Below are 20548 nucleotides of genomic sequence, written 5' to 3'. Positions count from 1 at the left end.
TAAAATTTCTATGGAACCACAAAAGACCCTGAATAGCCAAAACAATCTTGAAGAACAAAACTGGAGGTATCCAGATTTCAAGATATAATCCAAAGCTGTAGCAATCAAAACAGCATGGTGCTGTGTTGCGACCAGCGCAACAAACACCAAGATCAGGGTCCTGAGGGTAGGGGAATGTAAGAAAAAAAAAGAGAGAAGAGAAGACAGTTTGGGAACAGGAGGGTCCCCCGGGCTGATGGCCCAAGTGACGGCTTTATTGTTGCTGTACACAATCTTTTATATCAAGACTCTTATGGGTCAGGCCATTCTAAGAATAAACAGGTTTCACATAATCGCTGCCAACCAAAACATTTAGTTCTGTGTTCCTTGTGAATTTTCTAAACGGGTCGCAGCAAGACCTTGTTGATAAGATTGCTAGCAAAACACAGATCCCATGTTTGTTTCTATTTGACTCGGGGTAGAAAAAGGGGAGGTAACATTACTGCCAACACCCACAGACCACAGGCTTTAGGAATTGACTTTCTCAGCCTTGACAAGGCTTTCGTATGCCCTTGAAAATGGGGGAATAGGAGGGGGAACCACCGGGTTGGCTGAGTCAACAGGGAACCGTTGCTTGACCCTGGCAACCTGGGCCCGGTCTCAGCCTGGCACCGGGGCCCGGCCTCCCACAGTGCTGGCACAGAATTAGACACATAGATCAGTGGAACAGAATAGAAAGCCCAGAAATAAACTCATGATTATATGGTCAATTAATTGATATCAAAGGATACACACACACACACACAGTGGAATATTACTTGGCCACATAGAAGAATGAAATCTTGCTTTTTGCAACAACATGGATGGATCTGGAGAGTATAAAGCTAAGTGAAATAATTCGGTCAGAGGAAGACAAACACCATATGATTTCACTCATATGTAGAATTTAAGAAACAAAACAAAGAAAAAAAAGAGACAAACCAGTTACAGACTCTTAACTGTACAGAACACACTGATGGTTCTGAGAGAGGAGTTGAGTGGGGGGATGGGTGAAATAGGTGAAGGGGATTCAGAGTACATCTATGATGATGAACTCTGAGTAGTGTGTAGAATTGTTGAATCACTATATTGTACTCCTGAAACTAATATAGCACTGTGCATTAATGATACTGGAATTTAAAAAAATTTAAAAAAAAGTTATTTTCCCCATAAAACCACCAATGAAGTAGGAGAATAAAATAAAAGTATCTTTTTAATATGCAGTGTCTCACAAATTTTGCCTCGCATGGTGCACCCTTTCCTGTGAAGCCATTAGATGTTCTCTTCCACCAAACCAAAGAGTAAATGAAATCCACATTTAAAAGGGGGTTGGGGGGGAATCAGCACCAGAGAGAGGCTAAAGAAATTTTCCCTTACTGATAACAAAGGAAGATTTTTGGATGAATAAATTAGTATTAGATTTTGCTGCATATAACAGGGAAAAAAGGAGGCTTAAACACATAAGGACTTATTATCTGTTATGAAAGAGCGTGGTGGCAGCAGCCTAATCAAGTATGACAGCTCTACAGATTTATCATAGACCTCCCGCCTTTTTCACATAGTAAGTACATCCTCGGGTTTGCCTCATGGCCCAATATGGTTGCTGGAATTCAACTATCATGTTTGTATTCCAACCAGGAGAGAAGAATAGGGAACCAAATGCTTGCCTCCCGAATCGAATCCATCCTTTTAAGCAGTCTTCCTTTAAATTCCTTATAATATTTCCTTGCATATATCATTGTCCTGAGCTTTTCCTTTTAGGAAGCTAATAGATACATTTAAAAACTAAAGAATAAAGACATAGCACTTTAAGCATATTATATATAGGTATGAGGATAAACATCCAAACGAACACTTGTTGTAAGCATTCCTTCTGTGAATGGGGAGTGGTGTGGAGGTGAGTAGGAATTCCTATTTGTTAAAATGAGTTTTATAGAATTATTTGACTTTTAAAAATATATAGATACATAGCCTTGATTTAGAAAATTTAAAACTGAAAGAAGAAACAGACTCCATAGGTGTTCTCAAACTAAATACACCAGCACAAACAGAAACAGTTTTTCCACTGATGGTTTGGCCCAGAAAAGAAAGAAGTTTTTCTTAAATCACAAATTACGATATGATTTTTACTCAGACTTTTAAAGCATAAAGCCAGCTCCGAGTCTCTCCTGTAGGTTCACGTGTATAAAACCAAATCATCTGGGTCTCTAGAGCGTGTTGGCAAGCAGTAATTCTCGTAACTTCTCATGTCGCTACACCAGAAAATCTTTGTGACTGATGGCTGAAGATCTGTTTCTCGGGGCCAGAGCCTGACGCTGAGGTTAAATGTTGTCTCTGTTGTTCAAGGCAAGGGCCGACCAAGCCAGAAGTCCTGTTGATCCAGTGGCCTGGAAAGCGATCAAGTCGCCGAGTCCAGAGGCACAACAGCTTCTCCCCCAAAAGCCCCCAGTTCAGTGCCTGTGGTCCAGGTAATGTAGCTTTGCCATTTTTCTTCTTCCAAACTGACTGTTTTGATTTTCACACTGATTTATTTTTTTTAAGCAAGTAAAACGGCAATAGTAATGAAATGCTTTCAGAAAAGTTTGTCTGAACCACAGTGGCAAAGAGCCTGTGGTATTAAGAACGAGGTGATGATCCACACCATTGTTTCCATGAGAATCCCACAACCGCACCTCGCAGTGCACAGAGGGTGATGGGACCTTGAGACCTGTAGAAGAAGGAAGCGCCCTTTACCCTAATTTGCTCCGGATCCCCTAAAGCCTGCCTACACATATGCAAAGTCTGTTTCAGGAAGTGGGTAATATAATCTTTATTGGGCTGAAACCTTAGCTTTTAAAAAATGTTTTAATATTTATTTCTTTTTGAGAGAGAGGGAGCGTGCAAGGGGGGCGGGGGCAGAGAGAGGGGGACAGAGAATCTAAAGCAGGCTTTGCACTGACAGCAGCGAGTCCTGTGTGGGGCTCGAACTTACGAACTGCGAGATCGTGCCCTGAGCCGAAGTCGAGCACTCAACCGACTGAGCCACCCAGACCCAAACCTGGACTAAAACCTTATTAATAATTTTTAGGTCATTATATTTTAATAATGTCATTTGTAATAATTACTTTGAAATTCATTTGAAATATACAAATTCATGTTACAAAATATCACAGTAATTTCTAGAAGCTATGTATGTATCTATGTATATGTATGTATATATATAAACCACTTGAACATACCATTTTAACACAATTAACCTTTATCTAATATTTCAGAAAATCAAAGTACTAACTCTAGCCTATATTTACACATACTGTACTTGGAAGATTTCAAAGTGCTTTCTTGATCATTATCTAGTACCTCATGAGATAGATGTCAGTATATTTATTTCCCCAGAAGTACAGCAATTTGTACAAGGTCATATGATTCATTAGACCATTTTTACTTGGAAACAACCTCAAAATCTCAGTGTTTACAATTGCAAATATTTGTCTTTTTTGTTCATGGGTATGTAGTTGATTGTGATTTGGGTGATGTGTGCTCTCCAGCCTCTAGGTTGGGCTCAGCTCTGCTTCTCACATAGCCTCCTGGGATCAGTGACTACTTGAAGCAAACTCTTCTGCTGGGTGTCAGAAGCATAAGTCACACAGCTCAGTTAAAACCACTGTGTGCATCTTACCTGCTAGCTCTCCATTGACCAAATGAATCACATGCCAAACCCAGTAATAGTGGGAAGGGACATGTACTCCATCCATTGTGGTAGGAGGTCCTGCAAAGTTGAGGGGCAGAGGTTGTATGTGTAGAATTCTATAACAGGAAGATAGTGAAAACTTAGGAACAATGATATAGTCTACCGTGTGTTGACTAGGAAATGACAGGTCTAGGCTCCGGAGTCAAAATATAGATTGTCCTTTATGCTTTAACCATTTTGAAAACACAGCGAAACCCAAAATATCCTTCTAAGAAATTTTGACGTGACAGCCACCTTAAATTCTTTTAGGAACAATCCGGAATGGAAATGTGTTAATTAATTCCTAAATTAAAAATAAACATAGATTTTGTTTATACAGTTACAGTGTTTTCTATTATAAAGCACCCTTATTCTGATTTTTTGTAGCTGCTTCTGTGTGACTGTGCTACTACTTAGTTTCGCATCATAATTTATGCGATAAACTTTTGAGAGTTTTGCCCAAGAACGCAGAAAGAGAAGTGAATTCTAAAGTACTACCTCTTTATAATTTTGGTCTTATCTTTCTAACATTCAAAGCTAAAACGAGGCTTTATGGTTTGAATTCAATTACATTCTCCCATCAAGAAGTATTCAATACTATTATTTCAGCAAATGCCTATGAAATAATTTTGCACAAGCTGCCATAAGGATACGGAAGGATGCCTGGATGTTTGTGCAGGGGCTCAGACCACAACTCTTCCCTCTGCACCTTTGAATAATCTCCAGGTCATGAGTTCAAGCCCCACATTGGGTGTAGAGCTTGAAAAACAATAATAAAAGCTACTTATTTTAGAAAATGTAATTACAGTAATAATAACAGCAGAACTTACATAATGCTTGCCCCGGTGCTGGACTATAGATGTGTGTTTGTGTATATGTTCACACAGACATACGTATACTACATATATATGCATATGCGTATGTTTGTATATATACATATATATTCTAATTTATTCCTCACAATGACAATGTGGCCAGTGGTGGTATTATTGCCATTTTGAAAATAAGGAAGCTGAGGCCAGAGGAGCCAAGTAATTTGACCATGATCTTCAGGTTCCAGAGTCTGCTCTCTTAACTGCTATGCCATGACCATATTGTCCATGTTTACTCGGGTCAGTCCCTAGGAAAGGAGACACCAGCTATTTTACTGTGGTCAAGCCTATTATTTCCCTGGCTTCTTCCACTGTTTTGGAAGTAAGTTTAGAATTATTGATTAAAGCTTTCCTTTTTTCAGAAGAAAACTCAGCCATCTCGTGGGGTGGTAAAAGTGTCTCAGCAGGATCTGTTCTTTGACTATCAAAGACCAGTACAGGCGGCAACATAAAAACCACAGACTTGTAAGAGTGAACCCACTGGGATGCATGGATCTATGGAAATCAATAACTTAGAAAGCACTCACGTGAATATATTTCTTAAAAGGGTGCTGACTAGTCAGTGACACTGTGTGCTTCCTTCCGGGTAAAAGGAAAATTCTGAGATGCCAAAGCATTCCTGCTCTGTTTAATTGCCCTCATGATTTTCCCCTCAAGGCTTATTAGAAGAAGACAACCAGTGGATGACCCAGATCAATAGACTCCAGAAATTAATTGATCGACTGGAAAAGAAGGTGGGTGCTTCCTTTTCTTTCTTCTCCCTCTCACTTTTCAGTGACCCGTTTTCCTCATTGTATTAATATATCCATGGCTGCCCCATGGATAGAATAATAGCCAGGAACACTGTGATGCTACAAATGACTACTTGGTAGTTATCTGGGCCTTTCTTTTTTTTAATGTTTATTTATTCTTGAGAGAGAGAGAGAGAGCGCACGCGAGTGGGGGAGGGTCAGAGAGAGAGAGAGGGAGACACAGAATCCGAAGCAGGCTCCAGGCTCCAGGCTCCAGGCTCCAGGCTCCGAGCTGTCAGCACAGAGCCCGACGCGGGGCTCAAACTCACAAACTGTAAGATCATGGCCTGAGCCAAAGTCGGACACTTAACCGACTGAGCCACCCAGGCACCCCTGAGCCTTTCTGTTAAAGCAAACAGAGAAGCTCACATTAATTCTTAGGCCACCCATGCCTACCCCTAGTTATATGTGCAATATGTGGAGTTGCAAGTTAAATAAATGCATTGCCTGACTGCATTGCCTGACTCTTGAGTTATCACTGCCGAAGGTAGCAGGGTGCTTGAACAATGCATGTGGCAGCTCTTAGGGATGACCTGGCTGATGTCTCAGGAATGTTTCAAAGTGACTCAGGGAAATGGTTGCATGATATACTAAAAGATGAAATTACACTCTCAACCTCTAGAAAGTAGCTTCTTAACTGATGAGGGGGAGAACATCTTGATTAACAGTTCCAGAGCACTATATTGAAGGGAGAAGAGAGAATTCCCTGAAAGTAAAAAGTATTGTCACTGAAATTGGAATAAATGCTTGTCTGATAACAAACTAGTGAACAAACAAACCTGTGCTATGGAGCAGTAAAATTTTAGTAAAAAGAGAGCAGCTAGAGAGGATATTCAGGTAAGGGTGATAGCATGAGTAAAGCTTAAATAGACCAGCTTAGTTAGTCTTTCATTTGGGGAAATGATAACAAATAAGATTGTGCGGATGGATGGGGCCATATTATGGATGGCATTAAATAATAGAGAAAGGGATTTGGGCTTGGCCTTGGAGACAACAGGAAGCATTTATTATTTTTCAACAGGTAAGTGATATGACCAAAGAGATCTTTTAGATAGAAAATTGGACAGCAAGCATACAAACTGGATTTAAACAGATTTAAACAGGAACATTCAAAGAGCCACCGAAGCCATCTCAAGCAGTGATATTAAAGAGCAGGTTCTAGATCTGAGCCTGCTGGGATTAGGTATGGAAAGAGACGGACCTGTATTGTATGACTGAAAAGAAAATGGCAGAGTGAAAGACTTAAAGTGAAATTAACAGGACCCCTGAGTGGGTATGATGGGTAAAGGACAGGAGTATCTCAAAGAGGAGTCTGAGGATTTGAGCCTGAGTGTCTCGCTCAATTGTACCACTAACAGAAATGGAGAGACAAGTGAGAGATCATGAGGTGAGGTGAGGTGAGGTGAACCGGCTTATTAGATGTGTTAATTTCAAGACCCAATAGGACACTTAGGCAGAAATGTCCAGGTAGATGTTAGTAGGTAACAAGTCAGGCCAATGGTTTAAGATCTTAAGAACTGTCTCCACAAAGATGAAACTTCCAAGTCCTGAGGTTGAGTAAGACCTCTGAAAATGAGGTTCTGTACAAGTAATCAAGTCCAGGAGAAGTGACTTTGGAGAATGCCAGCCCCTCTGGCACCATGTCACCGTTTGTCACGTTTACGTTGGCCATTTGCTGGGCAAAAAACCTAAACTTACAGTTGGCAGCAGTTCAGCATTCCTCCTTCCTAATTTTATTAATTGATATGTGAGCCGAGACTAAAAATATTCACGAGAAAAATGACGGCTATGAAAATTAGTTTTCCAATCATGGAAGGGCTGGAAATCCATGACCTCTATTTGGAAAACAGACCTTGTTAAAACATAAAGAGTCTATTGTTACATAAATTTAGATTCATTTAAAGAACACAAATACCTCCTTTTCAAATGGCTTTGAGGTGCTTGGCAAACCTGTCTTTATTTGGTGTCTTAACTTTATATAGCTATTTTTAAAGGAATAGCTCAAACTTAGGTCATGCCTTTTTTCCAACTTTAAATCAAAGTATTATCACATCTCTTTCTTCCCTAGACTTTTTCTTCCTCCCTTTCCATGAAAGGGTTTCATTTTGAGGACAATGTCTGAGAGATTTGCTGAAAGTATGATGTGATGGTCTTCAGCATTGGGTTCCAGCGGTGTGGGGCTCAGCAGGATCTGTCTTAATGAATGGAGAGGCAGTGCAAGTTCCGTTTGCTTCTACAACTTATTCTGTACTGCGAATTAGGCTTTTAGAGGAACAACTACCCGATTGCCAAACAGTAGCTAAGTGCATGTCATTTCACAGCTGACTCTCTCGTCTCCTGCAGTTTTGGGCACTAGGTTTGATCTCCCCGTTAAGAGGAAGTGTACCTGCAGTGGAACAGGTGTTCTCTTTTCTCTCCACTTAGTGTGATAGATCCTTCCTGCACTGGAAACCAGGCCCAATACCATTCACGTGAGGGGGAAAAATAATACTTGAAATCTCTAAAAATCCCTTCAGGCGTTCTATCTTTCCATTTCAGCCTCTATGAGGATTTATGGGGATATATTGAGATTATGTTTGCTATTTTGCTCCCACTCTGCAGAAACATCTTTATGTTAAATAACAGCAACAAAACCTGTTTGATCTTCATGAAACCCTAAGTGTATCACCAGATCACAGGGCATCCTCTTTGAAGGGGTACAACTAAGGATGTTGCGTTCATACGACTTCATTTAAGCTGTTGTTATCTTAGATCAAAGAAAGTAGACGTGAAAAGTGTACCTGAGTTGGTGTTAGGGAAAAAGTGGGCAAGGAGACCATTGTTCCAGTTTCTGTCTTTAAGATTCACTTCACATCCATATGCATTGCATCACTTCGCCTTCACAGAAAAGGTATGATTTAAATGGGGCGTTCAATAGGCCATTCATTTATTCAACGAATGGTTGTTAAGCATCTACTTTATGCCAGGTATTATTCTGGCAGTGGAAATGCAGCAGTGATCCAAACAGGTAAGGTCCTTCATCCAACACAGATCAAAATCAGTAAACAAATAAATGAAACAAGATAATTTCAGAGAGGGAAAAGTACTCTGAGGACAAACTAAGGCAATATGGTGGAGATGAGGGGTTGGATACTTAAGTGGGTGATCCGGGAAGGTGGCTCTAAGGCAGTGACATTTGAGTATGAGAAAGGAAAAGGAGCCAGCTAGATGGTGCCCTAGGAATAGAGAATTTAAGGCAGAGGAAACACTAAAAGTGAACCCTAGATAAGTCAAGTAACTTGTTTAAGGTTTTACTGCAAGAGAATAGCATAGCTAAAGCAACATAGCCCTGTTTTTAACAGGCTTATGTTATTTCAGACCGTCTGGATTTATACCGATTTCAAGGGATTTCTTTATCTATCTGAAGGAATTATTGTGCATAATCCTCACCACCAATGCAAGGTGATATATTCTTAGAATGAAGTCCTCCGAGATTACATGCTTGGTTTCACTGGAGACATTAGCATCATCCACTGATCACGGTAGAAAATTCTAGGATCTTTTTAGTAGCCCTTCATTTTTAGAAAATATCAATAGTGTTTTCATTTGCTTTTGAGTTCATGTTTTAGTAAAGTAAAATTATCACTAGAGTGTAAATGTATTGTGGCCGTTACGCTAATGTCCATCATGATCTCCCAGGAAAAGTGGTGATCAGTACTAACAGCAAAAGAAATCAGCCTACTCATTTTTTTTTTTTTACTGTTCTACCCTTTCCCAGTTTTCATGAATCTCCTTTCTCTTTTGTTCTCTTTTAATATCATCAGTAAACTTAAAGTAATAACAAATTGAACACACTGAAATGGCTCTTTACCATTGATAAATCGGTAAAAGAGTCTTTATTGGAAAAGCTTCATTTTTAAAATCAGAATGATTCCATCCTTTCAGATAATGAGCTGCTTTTGGCACAATATCAGCCACAAAAGAGTTACCATTCAAGTATATGATGTTTCCTCTAATTTCTGGTCCCTGCCTTCCCCATTTCTTTCTTTAAAGGATCTCAAACTTGAACCACGGGAAGAAGAAGTTATTGAAGGGAATACTAAATCTGTAAGTACTTTTTTTCTTTCTAGGTCAAAGTGTTAGAAATATGTACTTGGCAAATATTTGAAGGAAAAAAAATTCTTCAAAATTGGCTACTATCTCAGTGAAATTTTGAAAAAGGAATACATAGGCATGTTTTATTTTGCACGGCTCTGTAGTAGTTTCTAAATTGTGATTTGTGAAAACCTAACAATGCCTACTTTGCAGGGGTTTTATGTAAGTATGTAGCATGTTATGTGTGTAAAATGAGAATTTTATGCACATATCAGTCAATGAGTTATTGAATAATTGAATGAATATGACCGGCAGAGAAGGGCAACATCCAAATTATGTCATAAACATTTTATAACCCCTGTAAGCCTGAGTGCCACGCCTGAGCTGAAACTTGATGCTATTTAGTATTATGTTACCCAGGGCCAGGCACATTGCAAGTGCTCAGAAATCATTTTTCAAAAACAAAGTTGACACTTAGAGAAAAAAGGAACATTTACATCCATAGGGAAAAGATGTCCATCAGCAGGGGTGGCAATTTATGGAAATCGAAAGAAAATGGATAAAGTGATGTTAACAGGCACTGAGACCCAACAAAAAGAAATTTGTGATTACGTAATTAAAAAGCAACACATATATATGATTTGTTATTTTACTTTATTTTGAGGCACATATTTATAGCACGTTCTGTTTGGAAAAAGTGGATCATTACATTTTCATTTAGTGAAAATTTAAATTTTAAAATCTGGGCAACCCACAGAAAATCACTTTTTTCTTAATAACTATATTGTATACTATACAGGTCTTAGAGGATCAATTGCATTTACGTGTGAAAAAGATAGGAAATACCCTTCATCTCTGTACCAGGCACTTATTCCACAGGCACTGCCTATGTGATAAAAGGTGAGGTTCACCTGTCCATCGGCTCCTACCCATCTGTCCAAACTCACAGCACAAAGGGAGTCTTCAAAGGGGGAGCTTTGGAGGGTTCTCAGAAAAGCTTAATAACGACTATTATGATTAGAATCCTATAGATATGGACACTTTCCCCAAAGATAACCCATAGTCTGCTACATGTTCAGTGCTTCTATTCCTCCAAAGACAGGGGTGTGGTCTGTGTTAATTCCTCAGGCACCCAGAATTCTAAAGGGGTACATTTTGGTGGGAAGCTGAGAAAGAGAAGGCCGCCAAGCGCGCATACTGGGAATGCTATTGCTAGAAGTCCCTTAGGGACAGGATTGTGACCTTGCAATCTTTGTATCTCTATCGTCAATTAGATTTGCATGTAGAGAACACTACACTCTAGTCCAGAAAACCGAACATAACATTTCTAATGTTGAGAGAGACCATTGTCTACTCTTATATAATTTCCTGATGTGACACTATTCTCTCGCGCTAGCTATGTGGGAGAGAAATCGTCTAAGGATTGTTTATTAAAGGTGACAGACTGTTCCATTCTCGGGTCCCTGACAGAAGAGAGGCCAACGTCAATTTTGAGAGATTCGTCAACCCACACAGCATTACTAATTCAATAGTACATAAAAGTACTTACAAGAACAAAACAGGACTGGGCAAGTTGGCTCAGCAGTCAATATTGTTTAAAAGCAGGAAAGGATATTCCTTAACTATTTTCAACCACCTGTAAAAGTAAGTAGCTGTGCTCTTTGGGAATACACATACAGTAATGATTTGAGCAAGTTTTTTTTTTTTTTTTTCAGAGCTGCCAGTAAGGTATTTGTCCTTAAAAGTTGTAGTTGATACTTAGTGACAGTGACGCATCACTGTCGACTCCTACGAAACCTTCTATATTCAGAATGACCGTAACAAATCTTCACTGTGCACAGCTGGCACTCATCATTCCACGCTCTTCCATGTTCAGTGATTTGTCTTGGTGACCCAAACCAGTAGACGTCATTGACTAGGGAGGTAGCTTGCCTTTTCCATTGGTGAATACATGAGAACTTTGAAAAATAAATTGCCCATCAGAAACCAGAGAATAAACTTTTTATGATATACTTTATTTTTTAAGTGTATTTATTTACTTTTGAGAGAGAGAGAATCCCAGGCAGGCTCTATGCTGTCAGGACAGAACCCAGTGCAGGGCTCGAACTCACAAACCACGATATCACAACCTGAGCCGAAATCAGGAGTCGGACGCTTACCCGACTGAGCCATCCAGGTGCCCCATGATATACTTAATTTTTTTAAAGCTAATCTTTAGTGAGCCTTTACTATGTGCCAAGTGTTATCCCAAACACGCACTTCTGTAATTCACTTCGTCCATCATTATGAGGTGGCGCCATCATTAACCCCATTTTGCAGGTGGAGAGTCAAGGTGTGGAAGGATTTAAGCCCCTAGCTGGACCCCAGCAGTTCTCCGCCAGACCTGCACCTGCCCTGACACTGCAACAGTCCGACTCTAGTGTTTGGTGCATTTCTGGGCACTAAAGTGGAGCTGTTCTTTGCCAGTGAGATTGGGAGCTGACAGATGACTCCTTTTCCTGAGATTTCCTGCCATGAGAGCAGAGCAGTAGTATCTGGTAGGCTTATTTAAGCACACAGCAAGAGTCCTGAAACCAACTAGCTGCCACATCTAGTTTTCTGGGACATGAGCCATTACATAATGATGAGTCTAGGATGTGATTTCTTTCTTTTTTTTTTAAGGTCCTTTGTTTTTCCTCAGTGAGAAGTAACATCTATTGAGTATCTATCCTGGGCAAGATTTTTACATAATTCGATTTAATCCTCCCCAAAGCTATGATACCAAAGTACCACGGCTCCGATTTCATTTGGTGATTTCGGATGAAAAGATGGAGCCACTGGTTCAAGGCCACATAGCTAGTAAAAGTGAAGCCAAGCTTTTTTAAATGTGTACTCTCCGCTCTTAAAGAGGAAAGGAACGAGGACAAGGTGATGGAGGTAGATGAAAAACAATGAGGCAGGGCTCTAGAGTTTTCAGGACCACCTCATACCCTTCATATCCTTTCCTGGAGTGAATAGTGCGTGAATAAAATTTATTAAAGAGCTTTTAAGAATAGTCCATGACAGGGGCGCCTGGGTGGCTCAGTCAGTTGAGCATCCGGCTTCGGCTCAGGTGATGATCTCGCGGTCTGTGAGTTCGAGCCCTGCGTCGGGCTCTGTGCTGACAACTCGGAGCCTGGAGCCTGCTTTGGATTCTGTGTCTCCCTCTCTCTCTGCTCCTCCCTGACTCATGCTCTGTCTCTCTCTTTCTCTCTCTCTCTCTCTCTCTCAAAAATAAAACATTTAAAAAAATTAAAAAAAAAAAAAGAATAGTCAATGACTAAAAACAAAAGCAACCTCTTGCTTGTTTGTTGTATGAAGAACTTGGTCACCAGTTATATGCCAGGCCCTGGGGGAGAGTCTGGAGATGAAATGGTGAATATTCCAGGCTACAGGACAGACCAGAAGGAGCTGCAGTGATTAAACAAGGGTCTACAATACACTGTGATGAAGGTTATTATAGGAAAGTATAGATTTGCACAATGATGGAACACAACTTAGGAGGCCCGGGAATGCTTCCAGAATGACATAGTATTCAAAATGAAATCAAAAAGAGTAAGGAGCTTTTAAAAATATTTACTTCTCCCTTACAACATTGAATTGTTCAAACGTCACACCAAAAGAACAACACGAAGGTGCTATGTAGGAATATTAAAATGTTCCAAGTGGTTTACAACCATCATGTGACAGAGATAGCAAGTTTTGGAATTCATAATTTTACTCTTGCCATAATGAAAAAGGAAATGTACATCAGAGATAAACCCAGATCTAAACTCCAAGACTATGACTTTATGACTCATGGAAAATTTGGGGGTAACTTATTGTCTTCTAGCTGTCAAGTGCCAAGCAGGGAGTATGAATCATTGAAAGGTCATTATGATTTTTGAAGGGAATCCAGCCAGCTCACATATCCTAGATCTGGGCAGGAGTACTGATCCACCCAAATCCTTTCTGCTTGAGGCCATTGTATGCCTCGCATGGCACTTCTTATCAAACAATTACTGGGAAAAGATGTCAATTCCCTAGATACTTTCTATATTCAAAAAGTTCTTTTTGGATTCAATATAATTTTTAACAAGGTCTTATCACGTTCTGGCACTTTTCAAAAGCTCTAACTTTTCTTGAGTACATTATTGTTGTTTATACCAGAATAGCTTATACAATAGGAGTTTACAAATCTAGTATCTTTTTCTGCCTTTCTCCCCTCATGAAGCCTGTGAATATTTTGTGAAGTAAATGAATCCCGTCATACAATATCATATGGATTGGGGCTTATTGCCAACTAATATGCCAGGGACTATTAGAACATAGTGTTGCTTTGCTATAGCTATTATGAGATTGAACAAGAGCGCACAAGAAGGTCTGTTACATTTCTGAAAACATGCTTGGAACACAACTGTGTAGTAATAGAGCTAGAAAACATGAACCAAATTAGTTGCATTGAAAATACTTCTGTCTCCAGAGATTTAAAAAGCTGAAATTCCTTGAAATAAAAAAATCCAAAGGGCGCCTAGGTGGCAGTCGGTAACGCATCTGACTCTTGGTTTCAGCTCAGGTCATGATCTCGTGATTTGTGAGTTCAAGCCCCACACTGGGCTCCATGCTGACAGTGCAGAGTCTGCTTGGGATTCTCTCTCACACCCTCTCTCTCTGCCCCTCCTGTGCTCTCTCTCTCAAAATAAATAAATAAACTCTTTTTTTAAAAAAAAAATCCAAGAAATCAAAGGTAGATGCGACTAACCTAACGTGACTAGCAAGTACCGTTCTGTAAATATTCCGTCATAATTCCATCATAACAAAATCCCTATAAAGTAAATAATAAAGGCAACACTACGCCTTCTAAAGCAGAGAAACAAAAATGCTCTGGGCTGGCTGTTCACACCAGATTTCAGTGAGGATCTCAGACTGTATATTTGACATAAGTGACATACAGAAATATCATTAAGGTATCAGGGCACCTTCTCTACCTCTCCCATGCTCCCACATCCTACAACTTGACCTGGCCAGCCTAGAAAAGGTAAGGATTTTCTTTGGAGCTCAGAAGGTCTATTTTAAATTACCCAAGGAGATTCAGAAAGCTTCTCTTGTCACAGTAGTCCTAACACGTAGACAGATTATCTGGACCTCGTAAGTTGTTTTCTTTGTGTAAACATCTGAGGAAAGGAGGGAAAAGGTATGCCTTGTTTGGGTTGCAAAGTAAATTTATTTTCCAAATCATATTCACATCCATCTATGTAAGTGAGTGAATCACTTAGCTACTGCTGTGTAACAAACCACCCAAAATGAAGTGTTTTAAACCACAATTCTAGAGGCAGGCAATTTAAAGTGGGATCAGGCGGATGGTTCTTCTGGTGTCAGCTGGCCTCCTTAGGGCATCTGCAGTCAACTGCATGCCAGCTTTGCTGATCTTGGTGGGACTTCCTTATATGTCCGGGGACTCAGCTGGGATGAATCCACTGACCCAGCTCTGTTCTCTGTGGTCTTTAATTCACCAGCACACAGGTTGACAAAACTACAGTGCGCTGCCTATTTTTACCTATAAAGTATTATTGGAACACAGCCACACCCATTTGTTTGTTGTCTGTGGCTGCTCTCACACTAAAACAGATGGAGGAATGTGACAGGAACCTTAGGGCCCACAAAGTCTAAAATATTTATTATCTGTCCCTTCACATAAAAAGTTTTCTGACCCCTGATCTCGCAGGGCTTGTTTACATGACAATTTCAGGTATCGGAGAGAAAGTGTGAAAACTCACAAGGGGTCTGGAGGCCTAACCATGAAACTGGCACCCTCTTATTTCTGCCATGTTCTGTTGGCCAAAGCAAGTTTATAAGGCTGGCCCAGATCCAAGGGAAGGAGAAGTAGAATCCATGTTTTCATAGAAGCAGCCGAAAAGTCACATTTCAAAGGACATGCATTGCTCATGGTTCTGCTCATGGTTACAAATTAGATCACATAAGAGTTGCCTTCAGACTAAAAGGAGTATGGTGGAATAGGTAGATATAAATTTATAGCTCTCATTAGAAAATCCATGAGAATCGTCTGAGTCATTGTTGATCACAAATACATGATCGAGAAGTTCCTACAGATTTGTGTCAAAAGAACGTGTCCACAATGATTTTGGCAGAGAGATTAACTTAAACTCTTAGTTACTGATATTAAAAACAGGTCCTGCGAGAGTCGTACAGGGGGCTGATTGTTCATTACACAATCTGAGGAGATAGTTATAGGCTTGTATCTACCTATCCTTGATCTCTGACCCTTAAAGGGAAATAAAACAAAGCTTAGTTAAAATTACTGAACTCATTAGGTAACTGGGCTATGAAAACAAATAGACCCAAATGGAGAGTGATTCCAATATAATGAAAGTTTTTTCCTTGCCCGATAATCAGTTCACACAATGATTCAGGGACACGGGCTCCTCCTCTCAAGTGTGGCTCTGCCATTCCCAAGACAGGTCATTCTATCAACAGAAAAGGGGAAGAGAATGTGGGAGGGGCTCACCTCCTTCCTGAACATCTTGTCCCAAAAGCAATACACAGCACTCCTGCTCATATTGTATTGGTGAAAACTTATCAGTTGGTTACACCTAACTGCAAAGGATGATGCAACACGTGCTCTAACTGTACCTAGAAAGAAGAGGAAATGGATTTTGGTGAATAGCTTGGAGTCTTTGCCACAGTGAGCCTTCCGGTCATTAAATATTCATTCTTTTCACATATATAGAACACACCCAGAGTCTTCTCCATTACTGCTTCTGGCTCACAGTCTAGGATCTCTGCATGATGATCTGTCCTCTCTGTAAGATCAAGATGTAGACCCTTGCGGTCCGATATACTTATGAACCAAGAAGTAAGCTATCTCCCCTCACCACTCCCCCCAAACACAGAGATAAAACCGGGCCAGGAGAAATGTCATAAAAAGTGCAATTCAGGAAAGGCATGAGTAGGAAGCATACGGCGTTCACTGGTTCGTTGCAACAGTGAATTCATGCTGGGAAGGTATTTGTCAGGGAAGGAAGTTCTGTGATGGGACACTGGATCTCCATTCTGGGAGGAACCCCCTTGTCCATTGTTCTTCTTTTGAGAGTTTCTTCTCGTTTCATCAGCCTCTGTGACCACATCAAAAACAGCTCACTGGAGAGTACTGTACTCTGTAGGAGTTACGCAGTATTGATAGCTTGTGTCCCGCTCGTGTGCGTTTGGGTGCCCAAATATTACTTTAAGGCTCACTCAGAGGATTTTTGAGACTAGAATCAAGATTTATTTGACAGTACAGTTCTGTCAAAAATTTAATAGACTTCTGGTCAGTTTACATATCGTCAGTTTCATGTGCTAGTATCGATACCTTAAGTTATTCTACACACGTTGTTTTCAAACCTTGTTGATTTCTTTACTAAACCTTATAAAGGCAAGGATTCTATCTTGATTCGTCACTGTATGCCCAGAATCCAGCACCCAGCATTTGCCTGCAGGAAAACAAAGTAGGAACAATTATTGAATACATAAAGTGCCTAACATCATACCTATTAGATACCATCATACCTAATAGATACCATAATATCTATTGGTATTACTGTCTTCGACAATGGTAGCTATTAACAATGAAGCAAGAAACTCATCGGACAGGAGACAGCAAGCTGGGTGCTTAATTCTGGCTCTGCTGCTACACAGTGCAAGTTATTTTCCTCATATTCTGAATCATCCTTACATTCTTGCTGTTGTTTTGCACTTAAATTTTTTTTTTTTTTATTTCAGAGCACCCACGTAGGGGAGGGGGCAGGGGGAGAGAGAGAGAATCTTAAGTAGGCTTGATCCCACGACCCTGGGATCATGACCTGAGCCGAAATCAAGAGTTGGATGCTCAACCAAGTGAGCCACCCAGGAGCCCTGTTTTGCACTTTTGTAACTCACTCCCAATCCTTTTTTTTTTTTTTTTTGCACTTCTGTGATTCATTCCCAACCCTTGATGATGGAAGAAAGGCTTTATCCTGAGATCAAAATGCCATGAGAAGCTCACAGGCAGAACTGTAGGAAAGTCTTCAAAACTACAGGTGCTATAAAGGTGATAGGATTTGTTACAAGAAGCAATTGGCATCCAGCCCAGTGTGATCCGTTAAACACAGTCTCCATCTGATGCCATGAGATTTTGAGCAGGGCCTATGGCATATCTTAGGTGGTTAATGTTTGAGAACCCTGTGACGGTTCATGTACCTTTGGAAATGCAACTTTGAGCGCACGTTTCTTGAAATTTGGTTGTTTGTAATGATGTGCGAAACATGTCTATTATCACAAAATACTTACGGTGAAGGTGGAGCCGTCCGGTGTGTGGGGTAGGACCACTCTTTAAAAATGACTACAGGCCGGTGATCCCAGCCCTGGCTGCACGTTACAGTCACCTGGGGAGGTTTTGTAAATACCAGTGCTTGGATCTCACGTCCAGAGATTCTGATAGAAGTGCAATTTTAAAACCTCCCCAGCGCTTCAAATTGAGAATCACTGCTTTTAAAAGGGAAGTATGTCATTGGGAAGACATTCTCTTTGCACCTGCTTCGAGAGGCAAGAAGAATGTCCTGCCTGCATTACGGCTTTTATACAGTGTTGTTGCCTTGGATCGGTCAGCGTCTTCCTGTTGGTCGTATTTTCAGATGAGAATTGTTTGCCTTGTGAGGAGGGCTGGGCTGGGCTGCAGGGGGTCAGCTTCAGCAAGGCTCCAGAGCAGTGACACTTGCCTCTTCCTCCGCAGCACATCATGCTTGTGCAGCGTCAGATGTCTGTGATAGAGGAGGACCTGGAAGAATTCCAGCTTGCTCTGAAACACTATGTAGAGAGTGCTTCTTCCCAAAGCGGCTGTTTGCGGTAAGTGCTCCCTCGCGTGCAGGATGAAGGTGGGGCCGGCAGAAAGGCATTTGAGAATCTCCTTGTGTTTCTGTTGATTATTCCAGGCTTCCGGGTGATGCATTTTAGCAGACTTTAGCTGGATGTTGCTCTTTTATTCTTGGGCTCTGTGTGGATTTTGATCACTGGGGGCACCAAGGGAGATAAAACGGAGAGAACGATTTGAAATGGAGAATTTTGCATAGACTGAAATCTCCCCTTTTGCCTCCAGGCAGGCCCACACTGATTTAAAATCACCTCTGGTAGATGAGGCCCCAAGTCCAGTACATCTAGCTCTGATTGCTCCCTTGGCAACATGCCCCATATCCTAATAATCATTTCAGCCATTATGAAACTGCACAATATCTGAAGTCTTGATTACAGGTCATTAAAAAAAAAACAAAAAAAAAAACCTCTTTCCATAGCCACCCCAGCTCAGGCTTCAATTATCTTAGGCTACTAAAATTTATGATCTATTCCTCATTTTCAGTTTCTCTACTCCAAGTGGTCCAACAAACAGTTACTAGAAAAATTTTTCCAGAAACAGTTATTATAAACTGTTCCCTTAATCAGGAACTGCAGTAACTCTCTGAGTGTCTTAACCAAGGGCTAGCTGTTTCTCTGGCGCTGTGTTTGTCCGACTCAAGAATCCATAGCACTGCTACCATTGTCTCTCCCTCACCGGAGCTTGCCCAGCTGCCCACTGCCTTTCCAGCATAATCCGTGCCTCTGGCCCGGCCATTCTCCCTCCCAGAAATGCATGGCCAGCTGGTAGGTCTTGGCCAAGCCCACATTCTGCCTCGAGTCCAAAGCCCAGCCCCAGACTCACCTGCTTCTGGAAAACGACCACAACCAGGACACCCCTGCCTTGGGAGCTGGTTTAAACTGCATTTCGTAATGCTTTTCAAGTATTCCTTCGGTAAAGCTCTTAAATGCATGTGTGCATACGTGTGTATTACACACACGCATAGAAACTCATACTTTATGTCTCTGAGTACTTCGGTGTTACTCCCAGTAATTCTGTTTTATTCATGCTCCAACAGAATACCTCCCCAGTTAAGAAGTCTGGCTCTGGAGTTAAAATTGGGATCGTATTTGTTTTGTGATTTAGGGAAAGATCCTTATTGGCTCTAAACTTCTGTTCCTCATCTCGAACTTCCTAAGGTGATTGTGAGGGATTAACTGAGTGCTCGGCCCAGAGAGGCCCAGAGACCCTGAGCTGGGGTTGCTATCGCTTCCTCATCTGGCTGGCTGACCTCTGACCCACTCTCTGGCATTTAAGGGGACTTGCTCAGCGCTGTTTAGGGCAGACGCTCACCATCTTCCAGTCATGCCATTGTAAGAGAAACACAGGAGATGCTGAGCTTGCTTTGTTGTTATTGTCGTCGTCCTACTTCACACCAAACTCAGAAGGGCTCACATTGAAACCATTGTAGTCCTTTTAGTTCAGTGACCTAGGGATTTGCCAAAGTGAGAGTCTATATAGCTTTAAAAGCCTACTCACGTAAAACTGGAAGTGACTGCTTGGAAAATGCAAAAAGAGTGTGATGTGTGTGTGTGTGTGTGTGTGTGTGTGTGCGCGCGCGCGCGCATGTGTGTGCGCATGTGCACCTGTACACCATCCACTACAGAAAGTAGAGCACGGTACTTGCCAAAGAAATGGGAACATAGAGCAGATCAAGTCTGGTTTGGTCATCACAATCTCCAGGGATGGTTTAGCCTTCTTGCATTTATAAATAGGGCACAAAGTTTGCTTATTTTTTAGGGTTCAGAGATACTGCTTTAACGTGTGTGGGACAAAGGGCCTGAAGCCAGGCGGACGGCCCCGGCAGGGGGGAAGCAGGTGTGGGAGAGCAGCTGAGTAGATAGATCTGTGCTGCCTGCCACCGACTCTGTCCTCTCAGCAGCCAAGGAAAATTGCTCCCTCGGCTCCAGCTGTGAAGAACAGGGAGGGAGAGGATCCTCTTCCAGGGAGATAAATGGAGACTCAGCTTCTCCTCTTCCCTTGCACGACTGGTTTGTTTTTTAAGGACTCTTCACTCACTTATTGCTGATTTTTCGGCTGATTTCCTTCTTTTACTGAAATTCTCAAAAAGTAGACTTTATCAGATGGAAGGAGCATCAGAGAACCACTCCACATGGGTGCAAACCATATGGAATACATGTCATGCTGGCACGCCTGTCTAAAT

The 20548-nt window shown here is 41.2% G+C and overlaps 1 protein-coding gene across 1 annotated transcript in view; it reads left to right on the top strand.

Annotated features, from left to right (window-relative positions):
- NECAB1 (N-terminal EF-hand calcium binding protein 1) overlaps positions 1 to 20548 on the top strand; it is a 191282-nt gene that overhangs the window by 152947 nt on the left and 17787 nt on the right. The window contains exons 7-10 of the mRNA XM_049633604.1: positions 2365 to 2486; positions 5257 to 5333; positions 9423 to 9476; positions 18229 to 18341. Coding sequence (XP_049489561.1) covers positions 2365 to 2486; positions 5257 to 5333; positions 9423 to 9476; positions 18229 to 18341 — 366 coding nt within the window. The remainder of the gene's footprint in view (positions 1 to 2364; positions 2487 to 5256; positions 5334 to 9422; positions 9477 to 18228; positions 18342 to 20548) is intronic.

Source organism: Panthera uncia, chromosome F2, assembly GCF_023721935.1.
Source record: "Panthera uncia isolate 11264 chromosome F2, Puncia_PCG_1.0, whole genome shotgun sequence".
Lineage (NCBI taxonomy): Eukaryota > Metazoa > Chordata > Mammalia > Carnivora > Felidae > Panthera > Panthera uncia.
The sequence above is the reverse complement of the archived record's forward strand: the minus strand, read 5'-3'. Positions and strand labels throughout refer to the sequence as shown.